The sequence below is a fragment of the Phalacrocorax aristotelis genome, chromosome Z (genome assembly GCF_949628215.1).
Source record: "Phalacrocorax aristotelis chromosome Z, bGulAri2.1, whole genome shotgun sequence".
In the NCBI taxonomy this organism is placed as follows: Eukaryota; Metazoa; Chordata; class Aves; order Suliformes; family Phalacrocoracidae; genus Phalacrocorax; species Phalacrocorax aristotelis.
The window spans coordinates 21,388,455-21,412,806 of record NC_134311.1 but is presented as its reverse complement, the minus strand read 5'-3'; the positions used below and the strand labels follow the sequence as shown (position 1 = coordinate 21,412,806).

The 24,352-nt window shown below is 40.6% G+C and overlaps 1 protein-coding gene across 3 annotated transcripts in view; it reads right to left on the bottom strand.

Annotated features, from left to right (window-relative positions):
• The window catches only part of PJA2 (praja ring finger ubiquitin ligase 2), a 33,511-nt gene extending 16,587 nt beyond the window's left edge, over positions 1-16,924 (bottom strand). For 2 of the 3 annotated variants that reach the window (XM_075078722.1, XM_075078723.1), the window contains exons 1-3: positions 16,776-16,850; positions 11,900-11,964; positions 1,727-1,921 (exon numbers count right to left, since the gene is read on the bottom strand). In XM_075078722.1, coding sequence (XP_074934823.1) covers positions 1,727-1,921; positions 11,900-11,918 — 214 coding nt within the window. In that variant the 5' untranslated portion in view covers positions 11,919-11,964; positions 16,776-16,850. Of the gene's footprint in view, positions 1-1,726; positions 1,922-11,899; positions 11,965-16,775 lie in introns of all 3 variants that reach the window. The other variant, XM_075078724.1, reaches the window with a different exon arrangement.
• Between the last annotated feature and the right edge of the window lie 7,428 nt (positions 16,925-24,352).

Sequence of the window (24,352 nt, the reverse complement as noted above, 5' to 3'; positions counted from 1 at the left end):
CACATGCATGATTAATGGAAGGGATTCCCTAGCACGTTATTTTAAAGAGGTAGAGGACACCATGTAAAAAAAAAAATCAGTGCTCCAGGATTAAAAACTTCAAGAAAAAAGAATCCCTTCTAAATAGCTAATCCATGTCTACGTTGGTGAATTCAAGGCACTCAACACTGACAAGAGCTGTGCCTCTCAGCACTATGAGTCTGGCTTGCAGGAAGCAATACTGTACCATTATATTTTATCTGATTAAAATCTTGAAGCTCCTTCACAAAATTGCTAACAGCTGAGGTTGGCAGGCAGGTTCCTCTGGATATCATCCAGTCCACCCCTCCTGCTCAAGCAGAGTCCCCAAGGTTACCAAGGACCAAGTCCAGCCAAATTTTAATACTTCCTAGGATATCTCTTTCTACCCATCTTCTACAGTTGCTTAGATGTATATAAACAGGTCGAGCCAATGAGCAAGGAAATATGCAGCATATTTCAGATAGTACCCACCCATCAAAAAATAATTATCAACTGGGGAAAGCTGTAACCTAGTTGAGGTAAAGGAAGTAAATTCAAAATATTTCTCAGAGATCTCAAAAGCTGTAACACCAAAAAAAGACTAAATATAAAAGACATTTTGTTATGAGTTTTAACTTAGAAAGTGAGTCACTCTTAGACTTTATATACAAACGAACTGTATTAAGAACAAGGAGATAATACACTCTAAACTGCATAATTCTTGTCACCACTAAAATAATATGCTCATTTCTGAGTAACTGAAACAAGAAAGGTGGTAGCATTATAGAGAGACAGTAGGAGGACCTCCACAAGAGTCAACACTGCCTCACAAGAAATAAATCTTTAACTAGATGAAAGTGTAGAAAATGTATGAAGCACAGACAAATGCAAAAACGTTCAAGTTACAAAAAAACCACCCCAAGATGATCTACATCATGTAACAGTCTCTAGGAAAAATGGCACATGACAAAGTTAAAACAACACTATGCTATTATAAAAAAAAAAAATCAGGAGAAAGCAGTTATAAAATAGTCATAAATGAAGGAGAAAAAAATGCTACTTTCGAACATTTGAGGCTATGTCAAACTTTTTTTTAGCAGCAAGTACCATCTTCTTGAGTGTATGAGGTTAAGTTTCTAACCCAACTAGCTGTTTTGTATTTCTCTATGAAATTATTATTCAGTTGATAAAATCACACAAGACATTTTGGGAAACACCAATGTCAAATATTCATCAAACAAGAAATAGAAGTAGTCTAGTATAAACAAAGAAAAGGAGAACCTCTGAAGATATTTCATAGCCTTAAACTAATCTCCACTGTAACTACACTGAGGTTAACAAAGATAGAACAACCTGGTCCATGATATAACAATATTTCATAGACTAGTTCTAAATAGAAAATATATTTTCTTCCAAATGTGATTTTTAATTTGATTTGAAGACAAAATAATTTTAATTATACAATGTTATGCCCATATAATTGGTTAGAATGCACCAACTCATTCAACGCACTTCCTCAGGCAAAATTAAACAGCCTAATATAGACTACATTTTTAATTGCCTTCATACTAAGTTTGATTCTATAACACCATATGAATACCATGTATAAAAGTACATTTCAAGTGGCTACTCTCTTCCCTCCACATTTCTCTATGTGCCTTCCCACTCCACCCCCTTGCATTCCAGTTTGCATTTAAATGGCACATACACAAAGATATGTACGTACATGAAGAACTTGGTCTCTGAATGTCCTCCGAAGCTAATTGTTCATAGTCTTCATTGTGTTGATGTTCTCTTCTGCCTGGGCCATTCAAAGGTTGTCTAAAACTAACATAGCCATGTCTTCTTTCAGATCTTCTACCTGTTTGATATCCTCTTGTTAGTTTGAGCCAGGCCAGTTTGCCAGCTCCTTGACCCATTGCTAGATAAGATTATGGAAGAGACGAGACAGAGAGACAGCATTAGGCACAATATGTCTTTGTAAATTCCCTGTTCCCTAACACTTTGATATAACTTTTTTGGCAAGGAATTTCCCATTTCTCTGAAGTCTTGAGCTTCACTAACAATATGATTATTAAGAACCTGAAGTACTCTGGGCACGTAAGTTATAAAAGCATATAACAGAATTTTCATCTACATAACATTGACAAACATCTATCTTGACCCCATCTTAAGATGTTTGTGGTAAATAAGAGACTATTAAAAAAAATCTAAAATGTCAAGTCCAGATGTCACATGACTTTTTTAATGTGACACACTTCTGCACATAGCTGAGAGACAACACATGCCAGCTTGCAAAAAACATTTGCAAGCACTATAATAGAAAAGCTTTCAGGTAATGCAGCACAATTCAGCCAGCCCTAGCTAGCTTCTCTCTTGTGACAGGAGAAGTACGGTTAGTCAAATCACACCTTCTAAAAATAAAAAGTCCCAAGTCCGAGGGAAAAAGCTTTATTCTTTACACTAGATAGCATGTTCAGGCATGGCCATACAAGGCAGTTGTCCACATATGGCTCCTATTATTATAGCAGTATTCCATAATGGATCTTAACATGTTTACCAAGAACACATGGGATAAGTAGTACAAGAAAACTTGAAGAACAGTGGGAGAAACCTGCTGATATTTTATGAAGAGAGATTTTAATACAGCAGTAGTATCAGCTATTAATAATCTAACACAAATGCTCATGTCCAAAGGCTGTTGCTTGTACAAATGCAATTAAAAGTTCAGTATTTCAGATATTCAGTGGCTTTTTTATGTCCCTCTAAGTCATCCTTAATCTTTACTAGATATGGACTTAACATAGCAGCTTTTCTGTTCTTGAAACTCAAACTGAAAAGGAGACATTAGAGTCCAGGAAGATAAAGTTTGCAACTATTAACAGTTTTCTGAAACTCAGAAAAATAAGAAAGCTTTTTTCTTTCCTGGCTGTTAAACCAATCTCTTCATTACCCTTAAATGAGAATATCTATATTCAAAGACACCATTTATTAGCAGTTATTTTATGCAGCTTCAAGTGGTATAGCCAGTAATAAGGCTGGTAGTTGCCGTATGTGGACTGCCTAAAAGATAAAACTGCACACATGTAGCAACTGTCAGAGAGTCCAAGCAGGGTTTTTTTCTTTGTTTTTTAAACTAGCATCACTGTTGAAGCTGCATTTTGCTAGGACTGACATACAAGAAACTCTGTTACTGCCTACCTAACATAAATCATGAAAAATAAAATGCAAGGAAAAAGATTAAATATTTTTCTTGGGGCTGCACTCAGAAATCACATAATCCCTTTTAGGCTTTAATGAAGAACCAAACAGAAGAAAGCTACCAGTTGTGAACTACAGCTTCTAGTAGTAGCCTTCAGAGGTTCAGACACATAACATCCTACAGGAATTTGGCCTATAATTGCCAGCATGGCAATTCCTGAAAACACTTCCTAGCAACATGCACTTCAGTCTAATTTCTGTGGAAAAACAATCCAAATACTTTCTGCCTGATCTTCCACTGAGGGGGAAGGGGGAAAAGGAAAAAAAAGAAGACAGAAACATGAGTAGCATAATGAAGGTGGAAGATTCAAAGTCTCAGAAAAAACACAAGCTCCAGGAAAAGAAAAAAAAAAATCACTCTCTCTTTCAGCCTGACATAGAATAAAATTAAGGTTGGAGTAAATCAAACAAAATTACACTCACAATAGAACACCTTCCACAAAAGTCTAAAATATTGCTGTTTCATTCCCAGGTGAATTGACAGCAACAGTGAAGATGCTTGCAGTGTTTAAAATTAAAAGGCAAATATTTAGAATTCAATTGCTTAAAACTGCAACATTTAAGCAAATTATAACATAAGTAGTCTTTTAGCTAACGTTGTCAGCTTCACTTTTGTTATCTTTAGCCAATTCTAAGAAACCATTTGCTACAAAAATCTCCCTTAAAACATACAATCCTAGTCATGTCTTCTTTTCATTCCTCTTCCCAAACATAAAATCTCCCCAACCACAGCCCAGTTCCACAACCACTGCAAAAGTCCAAACATCCACCACTAGCTGCAGTATGCTGATACCGCTTATTTCTACTGACCTGGGATACAATTCAGTTGAACCTTTCCAGAAAAAATTAGGAGGTATCAGAGGTTTTTTCCTCATTTATCTATGAAACTGTATGTAGTTTGATTACATATAATCCCCCTTGAAAATATTTTCAGGTATTTGTCCAAACCTGCCCATCCCACATCAAACAAAAGAAGCTAAAGTGGTCAAATCATTATTAACTGTACTACTCCTGCAATCCTTAAAAAGGTGAACACTCTCTACCATTTTGCCAAAATAAAGTCTCTGCAACTAATGAAAGAAAAGGGGAACTGACAATTAATTTTCTTAGCGAGGATATTAACTGGGTGACTAATTAAGTCAACCAGCAAGTCATGTTTATTCAAGCAAGCTCTGACAATTCTTAAATTTCTACTGATTATAACATGGCTGGTTAGCAGAATGCCAGAGGGAGCTGAAAATAAGCAGCCGCATCTGAACTTGCAGAGAGTAAACCAACAGTTAGATTAGTAAATCAGCACAGCAACAAAGAAATCTGACCTCAAACATGATAATACAAGTGGTTGAAATGAAAAAGGTAAAAATACAATATAACTGCCTAATAATTCTTAATTTTACTTTGCTCTAAAACACCAGTATTGTTCAAAACCAGACATCTACTCGAGAGTAAAAACTCTCTGAATGCAAATTTATAATTGATGTTCATAGCATGCAAAAATCTTTAAGCTGGGTGCAATGCACTACATTTTTTGACCCAAATTATTCTCTCACATGCAGAGTATCTCACCATGTATTCAATTGTTTTTGAAAGATACATCATGAGGTTATTCTTCCTGGGAAAATTTTCTTACATCAATATAGTGAAAGCTTTTACTGTTTACTGAAAGTTTGGATATCACATCTGGTTTACAGGAGAGGTTAACCTCTACCTAGGTACAAAATTTCTCAGAATAAGAGACGGACCCATGCATTTATTTGCCTACGTGCCTAAACCAGGAAGCATTTAGCCTTATGAATTCAGAAACCAACATACAAGAAAACCTTCAGGCAATCAAGTTCCTGAGACACATAATACCCTCTCTCAGGTCCTCCTTCCAGGCTAAAGCAACCGTAAAAGTGTGTATTACTCTATCTTCTTTCAGACACTCAGTTTAGTAGGCTAAAAATGTTTGTACGTGCACCTCCATCCTTTCAAGAGGCTACTACAGTCACCTGAATTCCTCCAAGGATGATTAGCAAATCATGAAGCAGAAAAGCATTTGAGATTACCAGAGCTGGATTAAAAAAGAGAAAAAAAAACAGAGGAGAGCATCACCGACGATGCACAGTGCACAAACAGTTAGGCCCAGCCTTTCCCTGGCATGACTTAATCACCAGCACAGAGCAGCATACTTCCTCTTTACTTCTACAAATACTGCGCTAACGACCCCCCTCCCTAGATGGAGCAAACTACAGGCTGTAACACAGAAAGCCTAAGAATGAAGACCCAATCCGACTTGCATAACCCACTTGTCCTCTCCCACTGTTTTTCCAGGAGTAACACAATGTTCAAGATTAACTGTAGATGCATGCATCCGTGCACCCACTGAAGCCCAGACACATCCCTTTGCTCTTCTCTTCATTACCTTTCATTCTCCCCTATCCTCTTGTCTCCCTCACGTCCTGTATACTAGAAAAAACAGGAAGCAGCTCTCAGGGATCAAGGAGTGTTTGAGTACAACACTACTCAAACAAACCACCATCACCCATGCAGATGTAAGACACAAATTGTGGCACACATCTAATGCCTGAACAGGGCGATGTCAACTGCAGGCACACTGTGGTTATTCGTGACTCCCAGAACGGCTGTGACCTACCTGGACAGCACCACTTAGTTGGAGCAGAGTCTAATCCGTAGAATCAATCACAAAAAAGTTACATAAATTAAAGAAATAGCAGTTTATCTAAACCAATTCTGAACACCTGAACAAAATCTTGCCTTTTATCCAAGAGCTGAAATACTGAAAGCCTTCCCCTACATACTTAGCAATCTTTGCACCTTAACAGAGCTTCGTAACTTCCACTGGAAAAAATATCCCGCAACCCTGGAAACCTCACAAGGTCATTTCAGTTAAGTATTCCATCAAATTTACCTGGACCTTGTTTTCACCTTACTATGTCCAATTTTATTTCCTTGGTATCATTCATTTACACATACAGTCACCTCCTAGGCCTACTATATACCTCACAGGTGGAAAACAAAATTAGGAGTGTGTGGCATGGGGAGAAGGAGAGGCAGGGGGAAACAAAGGGAAGCAGTCAGGAAGCAGTCCCAAGTGTTTTTCATCCCAAAAAGGGTACGGGGAGGTCATAATTTTCTGCTGCAGAAGTTAACTAGGTTTTAAGACACGTAAAGTGAGCTTCATCTATCTCCAAGAAGTATTTTTCACTCTCTTAATAACTCCTAACTTTTTCCGGTCTTCCTCAGATTATTCCCAGCATATGCTGGTCTCAATCTTACCAGCACTTGACATGAAAGGAAAAATAAATCTCCTTTATCCTACTTAGATGTTCTTTTTTCATTTACTCCTATGAATGACAGAAACCATTTTCTTCCACAACACAACAACAGGATCTCACATTCAAAGTTTGAAAAGGGAATGCATGTAATACTGACACAATTACTGTTTTCTAGTTTACCATCTTAAAAAAAAACCACTGCATTTACTCCCAAAAGCGTATTAATGCATTTGGCTGTGAAATGGGTGAAACTCAAAACCAGCTCACAGTCTTGACATCCTCTCCCTTACCTGACTAATTCTGAACCATAATGAAAGCATATCCCTGATTGACTCAAAAGTTGCATGCAAAAATATTCACATTCTCTTTTAAACTGTATTATCCAATATTCTTTATCTGCAACCAATATTCTACATCTCCTTCTTTCCTGCAGGTATTGAAAGCTTCCACGAGCAGATGAATTAAAAAGAAATTTGAATTAGAATGGAGAATTTTCAGTTTTTAAAGCACCACTCAGTATGGTGGAGAGATTACTCCATTTCAGTTAACAGTGGAAAAGCACAGAATAATCCCCAAAACAGAGAGAAATATTTCAATGTTTGAAACAACATATTACTGTCACAATTCCCCTCTCTTGCCACTATGGGCAGATTAACACTGAAATTCTTTAGAAGTTTTATTATGCTCACAAGCTTCAAACTACATACACTGGCAAATTTCCACTCAATAAATATTCAGTTAGACCTCACCTTCGCTGTCTGGGATTTATCTAAACATCAGAAAGCTGTATGTCATGGTCTAAGCCCAGCTGGCAGCTGAGCACCACATAGCCGCTCAATCACTCTCCCACCCAGTGGGATGGGGAAAAGGATCAGAAGGGTAAAAGCGAGAAAACCCATGGGCTGAGATAAAGAGAGTTTAATAATTTTCAAAAGGAAAAAAAGAAAGTAATAAGAAGGAAAAGAAACAAAAAACCCAGCAACTCACTGACTCCTGGATGGTTTCAAAGTAACAGCAGCCTGGCCAACCTCCTTTCCCCACCCGTCCTATCGCCGAGTTTGATGCCGTATGGTACAGAATATCTTTCTGGTCAGTTGGTGTCAGCTGTCCCAGCTGTGTACCCGCCCAGCCTCCTCACTGATAGGATGGTGAGAGGCAGAAAAGGCCTTGATTCTGTGTAAGCACTGGTCTTTAGTAACTAAAACATCTCCATGTTATCAATGCTGTTTTCGGCAAAAAAATCCAAAACATAGCCTCACACAAACTCCTACAAAGAAATTTAACTCTATCCTAACTTAAACCAGTACACATATCCTATGCAAAAATTACACATTTTTCTATAGGATCAGATTTATTCACCTAGAAGTTCCTTCTTCAACGTCTTTAACAGTGACTTTAGGCTGCTCACTTGATATCTGAGAACTCAGCCATGATTATTTCCATAAGCAGTACCAGCTCAGCTAGAGGTACACTGAAAAATGGAATATGCTTCAGGGATTTATTTTCCAAGCATTTATTATTGTCTTTTCACTAAACTTCCAGGTCATTTTGCACTCTCCTTTGAGCTATAGATTCCACTAAGTCAGTGTTTTTACTTAGTAAAGTTCCTTCTCTTTGCCCAGGGCTGAAAGTAGCCTGTGGTCCAAGTTCAATAAGCTGGCAGATTGGCCTACTACTGAACTCACTTTAAATAAAAAAAACACCAAACTTTTTTACCTCTCAGATTACAGAAACTGATTATTGTCTTAATGACTGAAACAGCAGCTGGTTGCACCTTCAAACAGATTGACCAGGACTCTGGAACCTCAGTAGTGCGAAGGAACCTTTCAGTCAATATCAATAGGGTATTTCTTCCAATGTGGACCTAACTTTGGAAATACAGCATAGGCAATTGAAGATATCTGAAGACCTTTGTGAAAACAGAAAATGCTTATTGTCACCTTACCCACTTCAATGACAAGGATACATTTAATGCTATTTAGAGAGCTAGAACTTCAAAAACACTGAGCTTTTCACACTTGTTAAGTCACTTCAAACTAAACTTAACTTAAAACTGTGCATGCACACTTGATGGCAACATGTTTATTCTTACACTACTAACCTGACCCTATCAATTTTGATACAAGCAGAATCAATGTTAGTGACAGTAAAATAGCAATACAAGGCGCTCTTATGACACCAAGCATGTATGGTACCAAAATTAGGTATTGACATTTTAAGACAGTTCACTGATCCCCTGCTATACTGCCCTCATCTGTGCACAGCCCTCCCCACATGCCTTGCAGCCCTATCCGCAGAGCAAGGCTATCTGCACAGGCTTTCAGCTCCAGAGGCAAGAAAAGAGAGGTCAGAACCAGACCATGCTCCCTCCAGCAGCAGGGCTGGAAGACACAGTGACAGTGCACAGAGTCAGTCATCTGGTAACAGTCAAGAAGAGGAAGGCTGTGCATTCCCAGGGCTGAAAGGGAGGGAAGGGATTTGGTTCTGGTGCACCCCTCCACTGCAATTTTTATCACAGGCCAGATTCCCAGTCTCCAAGAAATATGAAATCAGATCAAAGAGTAGTAAGAGATTGCTCTTTGGGAAGACAGAAGGAAGATCAGATCACCAGAACGACCCCAACTCCCTGACATTTAATAGCATTTTAATGTAGGATGCTTGTGATGTGTGGAGCATATTATTTGTGCTTAAAATATAAACAGTTAGTAATCAACAATTTAGACAACAGAAACTCTAAAATGCTGCTTCAGAAAAAAGCTTTCTATTTCAACAGAAGAGAGCTGACGATAAATTTCAAGCAGGTTTTGAGTCTTTTTCTTCCTCTCCTTACTGATGAACACAACTTGTCTTAGCTCAATGCCATACAAATGCTTAAGTGTTAGACTATTAACATAGACTCCCCTTGGAAATGCTTGAAAAGGTAATAAATATAAACAAAACACTACTAGCATCCACCTGCACACACATATTTTAAAACTAAAGACCCCCAAAAGCAAGATCATTGCAAAGTGTTCTGATACTGATCCAAGTCTCTTACAAATACTAAAAGAGAAGGGATGACACCAGCACGCTGATAGCAGCTTCCTTCCACTTTGATACTGAACAGTTTCTGTTCTGCATTTCCCTAGGTTTGCAGTTTTGTATGCTTTTTGTGCCATAAATGAAAAGCTGAGGTTCTGAAATATTGCAGTCCATTAGGCACAAAAATATAAATAGTTGAATTTCTGCATTTATCAAGCATTAGTCAACATGCAGGCTAAAAGAAACAAGTCCATTAGTATTTTGGGCATTGATCACATACACCTAATCTCAATGACCTCCTATAATCAGCATATACAATTCACATCTCTATCAAAAATATGAAAAATTTTGCCAGACTTTAAAGGGAACAGCTGCTGGAACTATACAAACAATAGTGAATTCAAGTATATGCAGGAAGGTCTAAATAGTTGCTCTGAATGAAGTGCATTAGATATTTTCACTGGGCAAATGGTATTTGGTAAAGTCATGAAGAAAAAAGAGACAAAACTGATTCAAGTCCATAATTGGTTTTACAAGTGGAGCCCAGTCACCACCTTCCATGTAGCAGTTCTGAATGGGCGAGTTGCTACAAACCACCATCTTGGTATAGCTCCTTTCTTTGAACTGCCTCCTGGAGTTCAAGTTCCTATTCCTTCATCCAGGCTCTGCTAACCAACATATGTATGTTCCAACATCCCTCTATACAGATGTCTGCCATCTGTTCACTTCAGCCAAGGAGCCAGGGTTAGGCTGGGTTGCTCTGATTAGGCTTCAGCTGTGGTTACAACAGTTGGCTGTCAAGCTGTAAACTGGACTAGTGAACTTACTCAGCTATACCAAATCCCCTTTTCTGAGGGTCTAAATCTGTCTGTTTTTTTAAAGCTCAGCAGATAGTGGCATTATTGCAGCTGAGGTGGTAGGACTGAGCCAGATGCAAGCAGCTTAAGGCAAACTCTGCTGCTGAAGCTCCTGCATCCCTAAGCCATGGACCCACTTTCCCTGGGGACTGATCTGTAATCATTCCCACACTGATCTTTCACTGTCTGAAAACCTCTGACTATGCAGCTACTCCAACATTAAACTCAACTTCCAATTATTTCGAGTTTCTTTGCACTGACTTGCTCCTATTTTAGCCCAGCTCTTTACTTTCTTACACAAAACTGTAAATAGTTTGAACGCATCACTTTCTTGACTTTGACTCAGCCCTGACTTTGGTACAACATGCAGCTCTGGCTTAACACAATAATTCCTTTTCCAGTTTTTATCCTGATGAATAGCTTCCACAGAAATTCCACATTAAATCTCACCTTGAAAGAGAGAAGATTAAGTAAATGAAGTACTAAAAGCTTTTAAAGACAAGGACAGTGTATGTGTCATGTACTAACCAATTAAGAACAAGTCCCACCCTCCCTTAGAAAGTCAGCATTACAACTTAAAGAATAAAATGCCTAACTTTGCCAGGAGCCCCTGTAGCGATGTGTTCTGCTAATACAGAACACTATTACAGGCTGCTAATAATCAGCTGAACCTTTGACTCTCTCTCCCTCTCCAATATCACAAGTTTTCATTTCTAAATATCTGTACTAAACTAAGGACATGGAAGTAGTAAGTTTTACCTACTGCTTCTCAGGGGATATCCAGAAGTTTAGTACTTATTTTTAATAAAAGGTGTACTGGTAGTCTGTCTCCTTCTCTTCCTCCCACTCAAATGACTCATACACTAAAACAAAAAAGCACCAACCCCCCCATATCTTTCCTCTCTTTTTCCTTTGCCTCTAACTTTCACATTTCACATGTCTATTTCAGTTCCAATTACAAACTTTTAGTGGAGGACACATCTCTCTAGAGCTGAAGGACAGCAAAGAGAAGCCAGTACTAAACAAAACGCCAAAACTTTTCTATAGTTTAAGCAGATAAGGTTCACTTATTTTTGCCAGTGCGGATGACATCAGCATACTTAAGTTAGAACAGTCACTTTTCTCCCCAATAAACACAGAACATAAAAGATAAATCACAAGGTGGAAGTTCAAGTACTTGAAACCCTGACACAATAGATACACACAATTTGGCAAACTATCAAGCCCAAAGATGTACTTTTGTATTGCTGCTTTCATCTTATAAAACTGTCTTTATTAAAGCAAAGTTAGCCCAAGGCATGTAATGAATCCTTACCCACTACCAAAAGTAGTGAAAAAAAAATTTAAGTAATTTTTTTCCTGAAAAACAGCAAAAACTCACTACTTTAAATTCTTTCTTTTCCTTTCATAAGGAGAATTCTGTATCTTGGATACAAGGGTAACAAAAGCAACTGATCCAACCAACAAAACAGGACAGCTTACCAGAAATCAGCTGGGCCATCAAGACTTAAATTTTCAAAACAGATTGTGAAGTGATTCAAGTATACCTGTGAAGAAAGTGAAATCATTCTCAAAAAGAGAGGTGCAGGATATTCTCGTCAAGTGCAAATAAACTTCTGAGCAAATAACTAAAGGGGGAATAATTACCAGTGTGCAGCTAAGCAGAAGGGCAGCAGAGGATTATAGAGGACCACAAGTTACTCACAAGACAACACTTCCCTCTGTTTGCCGAACAGCAACGTACAGAGCCATATCAAGAGTGAAGGCTACAAGACAGGAAAATTAACCCTTCTTTCCTGATCGATGATGTTGAAATCAGATGTAGCACTCTGCATATAGTTTTAAGTACTATACTTCAAAAAAGATCACTTTTAAGTGGCAGCAAGGAAAATCTCCCTGACACTTGGAAAAAACACATAGAAACAACATAAAGGAAATGTTTCTACTGGTAAGAATATCATATCACTTAAACAGATTGCCTGGGGAGTCTGAAGAATATAAATCAGCAATGCAGCCCAGAGAAAGGGTTTCAAATAAACACCTTGTGTGCAAATCACTGTGACAAAGGGTTGGGAGAGAAGAAAAGCTTCCTCTCAGGGTAACTGTCTGGGGTCCCTACCAGCCCCACAATCATTTCCCTCAACTAGCCCTCCAGAATTTCAGATATTTATTCTGCTCCCAGGGCTTGAATCGCAATCATACATAGCTATGTTGATGTGGAGGGAGAAATCAGTGTGCTTTTTTTCCTAAATCCCTGCTGTGTAGAGCAAGAAACAACCTACAATGTGACTCCCAATCACTATTTACCTGCTTTCACGTAACTTTGAAGATAAATCACAATTTCTCTACTGATCATCTTCTCTATTTTTACACTTTTTTCTTTTTTTAAAAATTTCTAAAAGGTTACAAAATTGATATGCATGGAATTATACTGATTTTACGGCGTATGGTACAAATACTTTATTATTTTCATCATCTCCTTTTAAAAACAACCACTTTCACTTAAAGCACCTTATTACAATCTTGGCAACATTTTACAGATCCATTACCGAGGAGCCAATTTTTAGGCCACAAAAATATTGTTGCAGATTCCTGACTCTGAGAACTGTTCAATGTCTTCCACTACAATTTTTTTAAACCGTCATCAAGCTACAAGTATCTTGTTCACCAAACATTTGATGAAGCCACACCTATTTAAGATGTAAAGTTGACTACAGAGCCACTAAACCAGAAAGTGAGTTCTGCTATTATTTTAAAATAATTTGGGTTATGGAAACTTCTCTCTCGATTATTTCAGAAATTTCACCTCTGACACTAAGCTAATGGGGTAGGACATTTTGGTATAACTGATTATCACTAATCTGAGCACTCACCCACAATCCACCCTCAGAATCAGAACCAGTTGTCTGTATTCTACTTTGCTAAAGTATCAATAAGTTGCACCATTTGACACTCATACCAGTTATCACCTTGGATTTTCTTCTCCCTGCTTAGCATGTACCAGAGAGATACTGCCGATGGTACAGCAACCCATGAAAACCACAGGGGATTTTAGCACCTAAACAACTGCAGACTTTTCAGCTCATGTTTAATAATTGTAAGCACCTGTGAAATGACACACACCTGTGTGCCAGATGAAATTCTCTCTGCTTCCATAGTCACATATTTAGTTACCTGAAATGCTGTGTAAGTGTCTAGTATCAAGAAGTCACACTTGCCATTAATCAAATTTGAAAAGCTGTTTTAAAAGTATTCAGAATGATTAACATCATTGGCAGCAGAACTTCTAAATACTTTCTCCTACTGTGACACGAGTATTTGGCAATTTACATGGCCATCCATTCTGTCATCCTTGCAGAGCATTCCACTCATTACTAAAAGCTTATTAATTATTACATTCATTCCCATATAAATAAGTTACAGCCCTGCTCCACAAATATCACAAAATGAGCCAGCCAGGTGTGGCCTGTAAGGCAAATGAGGTTCTTGCAGGACCTACTATATTTTACACTTTGACAACTCAAATAGGTGCCTCTATATTAAATGCGTACAACACTACTCCAAGCACTTCAGGATACTCCTGCAATAAACAGCATGAAGTGTGTTTCATTCAAGCTCAAGCTATCAAAACTACAGAAGCTGAAGCTTGAAACACTGATGGAAAGTACCATCGTAAGCACAGGTTAGTGTGTCTTTTAAGGACATTGAAAATATCACTTCTCCACAGATGCTCTGAACAGAATGCTGAAGTTAACTAGCATTCTCCTCCTCCAGAGGTTTGGGTTTAGCCCAACCCCACATTCAAAGTTATTTCTGTAACTTGAACATAGTTTCAAGGTATCAACTGAAGATTTTAAATACATTTGCCAACTGAAATGAACTTGAAGTGGACCTTTGGGACCTATACCTGCCCAAATACACTACTAAACAGATATAAAAAAGACTGCTGAAGCTTCAGTATCTCTCTGCAGTGGAATCCATCAGATTTACACCCCTACCTGTAAAAATGCGGAGGAACATTAACGTATCAGTGAATAATGAATTAGAACAAATCCACTCCCCACTTTTTGTTCAAAACCTTATTCAGAAATACCAGGATAAACCTTCATTGAACTATAAGTTTTATGCTTGCAACTCCAGTTACCTCAGATGCCAAACACTACTTACACTGCAAGCTATAAGCCAGGGACTGTCTGCCTTACAAATGTATTGTCCTCTGTACAATGGGATTCTGGCCTTTACTGCTGTAGAGGACAGTAACACTTTTTGATTTATTCAAGCCTTCCTAAGAGACAAAGAATCGAAACAAACACTCCTCAATAAGTGCTATAGACCACAAGGGAGATTACTATGTAGAAGTGGTAGCAATGCCAGCTTAACTTCTTGCTACAAATACACATTTCATTACAAAGTTTTTTGCTGTATTACAGAAAGTATTTGCTGAATTAACCTAATACATCATATCGGTGCTTTCCATTTGCTATGATAAACTGCTTTTGCAGAAGTAAAATTATTTGTGGGAGCAGCTAACTCATCAAGGCCATAATTCATAAATATGTCTTATTTTGATGAGGCTTTGATCAGTCAAGAACTTTTGCACACTTCCTACACTGCATTACAATTTACTAGTGGCAAAGGAAATAAAGTAGACTTATTTCACAGAAGTTTCCTGACGCTGCATTTTAATGCAACTTCAAAATGATTTTTTCTGAACAACTTCTCCCAGACATTTACCCTTCTTTAATGGGTGAGAAAGAGCAGGAAGTCAATTCTGTGCACGTCTGACTCAGCTGCAAATAAACTTTTATTACACATATTTGCTTACATAGATTTAAATATGCACGCTTCTCCTAAACGAAATTCACATCTATAAAGTACGTATTCCTCATGATTCATGCATTAACAGCGAACAGTAACAGTCTGACAGCCCTCTATTACTACAGGACATGATTTATTTTTTTTTTTAGCGTAAACAACAAAAATCATCATACACAGAGAAGTACAAATCAAGAACCACACCAAAAGAATTAAGTATCTTGACACATCCGAGTACAGAAAAGGGACCTAAATACAGTCAGCATTCAGAAATATCCTGTAAAGTCCTCAGCACCACAGTTAAATTATCAGCTTTTTATACCTGTTCATCTTTGTACACCATACAGATTCACATGCTATGTAACTAATGTATATTCTTTGTAAAAAGTGTTACTTCAGCAGCAGCATCCAGTCAAGCATATCTGCAGCGGATAGCATTCTGAGAAAACTCAGTTCCACTGCAGTCAGCTCAGCTGAAGACAAGCAGTTCAAGTGCACCTATTAAAGATTTAACACCAAGGTACAGATACGAAACACCCTCAAGGAGGCTCTCATCCAGGTGCAAAACCCATCCTGTGCAGCGTAACTACATATTAATGCATTTTCGCTTGTATGTAAGAAAACACATGCTTTTTAGCTGATGCACATTAACGAGTATCTTCTGGATTCCAGGCCCAAGACATACTCCTCCTGTCCCTGAATGTGGGGGTGGTTCTGCTCACAGCCGGCCCAGACCACCTCTCCTTCAGCAAACAGGTAGCGTGAGTGCTTCATAACAGAGTTCAAGCAAGGTCAAGTGGCTCAGTTTAGATGTAGGCCCGCTCACACGCAGTTTTATTTTGTTTGAGGTAGCACAGGCAGAACCGAGCCCGCCCAGATAGCAGGACTGCTCCCAGACCCCTGCTGCCCCGGACGGGGAGAGAGCCCTCGCCCACCGACAGCTCTTTGGCCTCAGCCCCCTGCAGCAGGCTCGAATATAATGAGATACCAGGGTAATGAGTCACTGTCACAGTGTTGGAGATTTGTTTGTTTTTTTTTTTACCAAAAAACTATCAAAAACCAAAAAGACAAAACCAAAAAGCCTCCGAACAACCCAAAAACTTTGAGCTGGAGGCCTGCCCCGGAGCTGCGAGCCCCGCCAGCTCCCCCACGCCCCCCGCCGGCCGCGGCCCCTCTCGCAGGGGGACACGCCGGGCATCATGGCCCACTGCGCCGGAGGGAGCCGGCCCCGGTGCCCTCTCGGCGTCCCCTCCGCCCACCGGGTACGGTCCGCGCCCTCACAGCGCAGCCGGGCCAGAGCCGGCCCCGCACCTCGCCGGGCCCCGCAGGCCCATCCCTGAGGGGTGGCCGCCGCTCCGCGGCCCCAGCAACCGCCTCGGGGGCCGAAGACAGCCAACGCGCGGCTCTGCCTGGCTCCGCTATCGTCCTCCCTCCCCAGCCGGAGGCCGCATGCACAGCCCCGGGCTCAAGCCGAGGCTGGCCCGGGCACGACACGCAGCCGCCCAGGCGGGCCGAGCCGGCCCCCGCGGGGGCCCGCACTCACCCCTCCCGAGCCCGGCTCTCCCGCCTCTCGCAGCCGCCGCCTGCGGGCTCGCGGCCGCCACTACAGCCAATCCCGCCACTCCACAGCCGGCGCCGAGGGCCAGTACTTGGCCCGGGCGCAGAAGCGGCGACCAATCCCGACCGGGGGGGGCGGGAACAGAGGCAGTGTGCTCGCCTCTACCGCCCACCGACGGGCGGGGCCGGGCGGGGCCGGGCCGGGCCGGGCCTCGCCTCGCCTCGCCTCGCCTCGCCTCGCCTCGGTGGGGAGTGGGACCCGGGGGTCCCCAGCCTAGCTTACGTTAGCCTAACCTAGCGTAGCCGCGCCCCGCTCAGCCCCGCCCAGCCCGGCCCAGGGTAGCCCCGCGGGCACTGCTGCCCCTTACCCCGCCCTCAGCCGACAGGGCGTGATCCCCGCTGCTGCCTGCTGAGGGCGTGGGCGCGTCGCGGTTGTACCAGCTGAGGGGAGCCCCTGGACGAGAGGGCCCTGACCCGCTCTTCCCGAGTCGTGCGATGGGGGTGGACACCTCCGAGGTGATCGGGAGTGGTGCGTCTAGTTCTGGGCTCCCCAGGTCCAGAAAGATAGGGAACTACTGGAGAGAATCCAGCGGAGAGCTACCAAGGTGATCAGGGGGCTGGAGCATTTCCCTTATGAGGAAAGGCTGAGAGACCTGGGTTTGTTCAGCCTGGAGGAGGCAAGACTGAGGGGAGATCTTATCAATGCTTGAAAGTGTCTGAAGGGTGGGTGTCAGGAGAATGGGGCTGGACTCTTCTCAGTGGTGCCCGATGACAGGACAAGGGGCAATGGGCACAGGTTAGAACACAGGAAGTCCCAGCTAAACATGAGGAGAAACTTCTTTCCTGTGGGGGTGCCAGAGCAGGGGCACAGGCTGCCCAGGGAGGGTGTGGAGTCTCCTTCCCTGGAGACATTCCATTCAAAACCCGCCTGGACACGTTCCTGTGCCCCCTGCTCTAGGTGTGCCTGCTCAAGCAGGGGGTTGGACAAGATGATCTGCAGAGGTCCCTTCCAACCCCCACCATTCCGTGACTGATTCTGTGATGGGCCACCGCGACACCCAGTGTGACTCATCACTGCCATCCGCCGCCGAGCTGCTCACTTAGAGTGGTGTTCCTGGCCTTTATTTCTTGTCTGTTACTGAATAAATTACTGGTAGCCTTTAATCAGTTGCTTAATCATGCAGTGTGAGTTCAGCTGTGGGCTGGTCACTTACCTGAATTTAGAAGATTTACTGTTCAGAGGCAGACAGAGCAGTTTCACATTTTACTGCAGGGAGGTGGGAAAGGGTGGCACACAGTAGGACAGAAAGATTTACACATAACATCAGGCGATGCACATTGTACTAAAGAGGGAGATAAGCAAAAAAACATACTTTACTGAGGAAACAAAGACAGGGGCAGAGCAAGGGAGAAGGAAAAATAATGGCCTCACATGAGAACTGTGTTATGTTTTGTGCATACAGAAAGCACGAGGAGAAGCTCACAGCATTTGGGATGAAGACAGAGCACAGACTATGCCATACAAAAACAAGGCCAGAGAAGACATGCTGCACATTGTCTACAGCAATGAAGCTTCACCTGTTTTCAACTCTACTACTATTTTTATAAATTTTGAATATTGATTTTTATTAATAACATTTATCATTCCTCAGGGAAATCTCTCATTATCAACTTTGTGTAGAATATTTCAACTAGCATACTTACATTGTTCAACACTCTTGCTAGTGTAAGCATCCCCACACTTTGTTCCAATAATAAACAGAGCAGTTCTTGCAAAAAAAAAAAAAAGTATTAGATGATGGTATCCTTGCCTGCTTCCATCTACAATTAAAGTTTTTTAATTGTCCAATATTATCATGTTGGGTACACTCTAAACATGTTAGGAATTAATAATTTCTGAACACCATTATCTATTTGTCAAAACATGACAACCAAGGTCGAGAATAAACTTCATCCCCAAAAAAGAAAACAAGTGAACACTGGACCTAATGAGATGTGATTTCTGTGAATGTGTCCCATATTCCTGCTGGCACTCAGCAACAAGAATCCCTGGTCATCCATTTTCTTACAACTCCTCCCCTCCTCTCTTGCAATTTGAGTTCAGTTCTCGCTCTTTGGCCATTCTAGCCTTCCATGTTCCTGTAATAATTTTTCACATCCCTCCATTTTAAGCAAAACAAGCAACAGGGCATACTGTGGCTGGTTACTAGCTTTCTATGTGCTGATCTGTGCTTCTGTGAATTGCTCAGCTGGTATGTGCATGCTGACTGCTAGCCAGGAAACTATAAATGGCTAACTGTAGAGTTCATGCTCAACAGAAGCACTGATTTTGTTTGCTTTCCTCTGTACATAGCTGGTAATTTTTGCAGAACCTACAGAAGCCTAAGTATGTTGAAGATGGTCACCTGACTAATAAGGATGAAGAAAAAGCGGAAAAAGCATTCAATGCTTTTTTTGCCTCAGTCTTCAATAACACTGACAGACTTTGGGCTGCCCTGAGTCTGAGGATCACGACTGTGGGAACACTGACTTTCCATTTGTGGACACTGAAATTGTAAGAGGCCAGTTGTACCACCTGAATGTTTACAAGTCCATGGGGCCAGATGGGATTCATCCCAGAATACAGAAGGAGCTAGCAGAACTACAGTGTGTGTTTATGCACACGTGTTACATCTCCAAGTTTTGGCACAAAGTCTAATTTGTCAGGGCTGTGAGTGTGAACCCCTCTGGTATTAGCTGGGAGAGTGAAGGAGTTCAGCTGGCTGAGTTCAAGGTGGACTCCTTCACCAGTGCAGTGAAGAAAGCTGGAAGCAAGGACTTGGCCCTCCTTTCCCCAGAATGGAACCCTGGGGGTCATTCCTAGCTGTGGCTTTATCACTGGTGCCACAGCTGTGCAACAGCTGGTCTACACCCAGTTCCAGACCTCTACCAGTCTGGCTCTGACCTGGACCCACCAGCTAGGCTTCCCAGTTCAGCCTTACACATGCCCCAGCACTATGGCCTTGGCAGGACATCACTGGACTGTGTCTGACTGTGATCGTCATCTCTGTCTGTGATCCTGACCCCTGCAACATTGTCGGCGTGCCTTGCTGTCACACTCGGCTGCAAGCTCACCTTCCTTTGCAGAGCGGCCCCAGGCCTCGCTGTGCCCTGATGCAATTTTGGTACAGTGTTTTGGCAAAAGAAACAATTTTGGAGTTTGAGGCTGACAGTTGTTTGTTTCTTCAGAGAGTGATCTCAAAGCAATAGAGATAGAAGTTTAATCTGTAGAAACCAGGTAAGTTAAGAGGTCTGCTGTGTTATGATTCTTGGTATTATGGTAACCATTAAGTTCAAAAACAAATCCTGGCCTCATCAAGGAGAAAGAGCCAAAGTTTTGGAAAGCTCCTCAAAAGCTCAATAAAAGTGTCTTCTGAATTTGCACAGTGCAAGGATTTCTGCTGCTTTGAGAAGATAAGGATCACTATTCCCAGGCTCAGAGAAGATGAAAATTACCTTTCTTGAGCAGTTGTAATGGAAAACGTGCCTGTGTCTCACAGTCTCCAGCCCACAGCCTGGCATTTTAGCTTAAACCATCATGGAAGGGGAGTTTGTCTTAGCCTATTGGTGATCTGGCAGATGCATTTATAATTCTTGAACCAAATTCCGCTTTCAGGTGCAGAGATGCAAGTTCAAGAACAGACATTGTTGATGCATTTTTACTTCTGACTGCGTTTCTGGCAAAGACAGTATGATCCCGGCAGTTGTGCTTGTGCAACTGACAGTAAAGTTTGGGCTCTTGTATTTTTTTCAAAGTTTGAAATGATTCTTTCAGCCTTTTAATTGACACCCTTGAACACAGAACTGCTCAAGACACTCCTTTCCCCTTCTTGAACTACGGAAAAGCCTGACTTGAGAGAAGGCAGATGTAATGCGTTAAGGCACTCTTTCATTTAGTGCTATGGGTGAAGAGTGGATCCCAGAATCAGATAAAACTGTAGGAGTTTTACAGTTGCTGCAAGCATGTATTTCAAACCCATGTATGTAATAGTTGTTCAGAAATTACTACAAAAACTATTACTTTGAAAACTGCTTGCTTTTTGAGAAGATGTATCTATTTGTGTCAAGAGAGGATTGATCTTTTTTTCCCCTTGAGAGAGTGAACTGAGGTTTTTTCCATCTTCAGATACCAAAGTTAAAGAATCCCTAGGCAGTAGAGTGAAACCACTGTGTAGGGCTTTGAATCAATGGATTCAAATGTAATACTTTTCACTATTAATTCATAATTTTTTCCTTACTGAATCTGGGTACTGTAAAGAACTTTTTAAGTATGCCCACAATCATATGTTCCAAAATAGGTCCTGGCGTAACAAATGGGCATAAGCCTACTTTATACAATAATTACACCAATGGCGATCTTACCTGTAGGTATTGTGGTTAAGATTTTCAAAATAGAATCTGGTCTCTCAAACCTTTTAGTGTGCAGTTTTTCTCAAGCTCAAGACTGAATCTTTACAGGTTGCTCTGTGCAGATAGTGCTCTAGTGAGACTTCCTGTGAATGGCGAAAGAGGAATTTGGACATCTCCCTGTAGATACCTGTCCCGTATTATGTAGCCTCTGCTTGTACCACCCTAGAGAAACTAGGCCAACTGCCTATCACTGATAACATTGCTGCACAGAAAATACCCCAGGGTCCTTCCTCCGCTCCATAGCAGAAATGTGCTGAAGTTACAAACTCTGCACTTGCTTTGGAAACAGAAATTTTATCCCTTTAATTAAAATAAGTCTAAGAAAGGCAAATATTGTTGTAATGAAAACTGATTTATAAAGAAGGTAAAAATCTGGCAGTTCTCAGATACAGCTTCATCAAAAACTTAACTGATCAAAAAATTGCTGCTGACTACCTAGTAGAAAGTTAAAATATTCAAATTCCATGGTTAAATATGTCATATCTGCAGTTTGTTTTCCTAATTAATCCAGTCGTTTGTCTGCCTCAGAGCTTTTTCAGCTTCTACGTGTTTCGAAGGCAGTGAGCAGGACAGACTTCGCCGTGAGAACAGCAGCACAGTCCAGCCCTTGTGGGATAACTCTTGTGTTTTATCAGCACCAGTTCTTTCATGCACAGGAGACCAGGCCCGCCAGTTCTTCTCTTCATAGAACAACTGATTTTAAAATGATACAAACAACATAATTAACAGAGGGGCTGAAAATTCAGAATGTAAACTTTCCAAATTAAATAGGATGGCATAATTCATTTGCTAGAGATTGATTTTTCACCAACCAGAATCTGTCTAGGAGTTATTATAGGAATTATCTTGCTACTTATCTTCATTCTGTTTCAGTAACAGCGCCTGTAAGATTTTATTGATGTAACTAGTAAACCAGATGGCAATTTTGCTAAATCTTGGAAAAAAAAGATTGATTTTTATAAACTCATTGTGTCGGACAACTTGAAAATATTAAACTGGATATACATATTGACCTACTTCCAATCAAGCCACGTTGTTGTATTTGTTGATAATCTACTGTACTATTGATTGCTAGATACTTCCCTATCCTCCAGGAACTGCTGGCAGTGTTCATATCTTTTATGTGTAAAACGTCAGGAGATCGTTGGCAGAATCTGAGAGTTCTGCGTAACTTCTGCAACTCTTGCAGATCATGCTGTGAAAGCCAAGTCTATTTTATTTATTCTGTTACACACTTCAAGCTAATTTGTTTCCTGGCAAAGAAAGTGGAATATCTACAGTCTGAATTTTCTTTATTTATTGAGTTCATAATCTTCCCTAGCCAGTCAGAGTCCCTTTTCAAACTAAGCCAGTAAATAAGAATACAAAACAGTTATCTCACTTAAAACAATGGCTTTAACGTACAAAATTATGTTCAACTTTCTCTTTTTACTGCTTCTGTACGCTCTCAAATAAAATATGTTGATTTTCTCAATAACAATATTTTAATGTATCATCCAGAAAATAAACAGTGAATGAATTGTTTTCACTGCAGCAACATCTCATCTAATTTCAAAGGAGAAAAGTCTACCAACAACCATTCTACCTTTATAGGCATTAAGTTCAGATATTTTCCACCTATCGTGTATAGGAATGGAAAAGCTACCAGTCAGCTCTGATTAAGAAACTGCACCACAGGACAGATTTGAAGAGACAGCATTCAGTTCTGTGTGCCCCAGAGATAACATTAAGAAATGAGATCCAATCCTACTGTCCATACATAAATCAGAATAGAAAATAAATATGGTGGTACTAGTCTGGCTGCCTGCTTTCAGGAAGAGGCTTTAGGGAGAAACAAACCAACAAATCACACAGAAGGCTGGCTTGCAGAATTTCCCAAGTCTTATCTCTTATGTTATAATAAATCGTGGAAAATACTGCAACATTATTATATGTAGATAATTTACCGATTTTAGAAGCTCATTGTTCAAAGTGAACGTAGAAAAAATAAAGGCCACTATATACAAAGAGAGTTAGAATAAAAGAAAATTATGTATCTCACAACATTTGCAGACCTCAGCAATTAACTTTGGAGTGTCACTCACTTCAGCAGGCGTTCCTGAAAGAAAACCTGGTGATCTACTTTGCCTGTAAAAGCTCTCTAGAAGTCCTTTCAGCAATACCTTATACAGCTAAAAAAATTGAGTGAGTGAATATTCTGGATGGTTTGCAAACCAATGTGCATTACCAGCTTTTGGGGGTCTTATTACACAAAATTTAAAAATGATACTATATGCTTTTGAACAGAAAAAAGTTAAATGCTGCTTTCCAAAACAAAATCTGAAAGTTTCACCTTATGAAACCATCACCTTATCTGTTAATTTCTAAATGGATTTTTTCCTAAATGGACACATTTCTGCAGAGGTTATTATTCTGAAAAACTGTTACTTTTAAAACAGATACAATTTTTAAGCACCCCGACCTGCAATCATGTACAGACCTGGACCACTTCCTTAGCCTGTATGAATATGCATACACCATAGCATAATGTGAATACTTACTATCTCTTACTATCTGTTTTGTGTTTTCTATTTTTCAGACAAAGCATGTAAATGTTTGTACCATCCCTGAAGAGCTCATGGTGTAAAGGTACTGAGCCAGGGGAAGAGAATTCAAAACGTACAAGAGAAAAATGTTGGCTGGTGACTGGCTTCATACACTTAGTATAAAGTTTTAGAAACGGAAGGATGTTTGTCAAAGAATTCAGTACGCAATGTGTTCCTACAACTTATTGCTAATGGTCAGCTAGCCTCCTGTGGACCTCACTTCAAATTGCAGCCAATTATTACAGTGAAAGACTATCCCCCTGCTTTCTCAGATTGTAGATCTGTAGAGGATCAAGGGGTGAATTGCACTGCTGTCTAATGGGCCTGTTAGCCAGCTATGTCAAGGTTTCCAGCAGAGTCTCCATATGCACTTCACCCCTGCCATTTTTAAGACAGCAAGCTAATACTAAAGGATAACTCTAAGTATCTCACACAGCCTACAGGTTAGCACAATACTGCAAAGCATCCAGCTATGAAATGAGACAAAACTGTGAGGTTTTGGTCAAAGCTGAAGGTGTTTGGTGGCAGA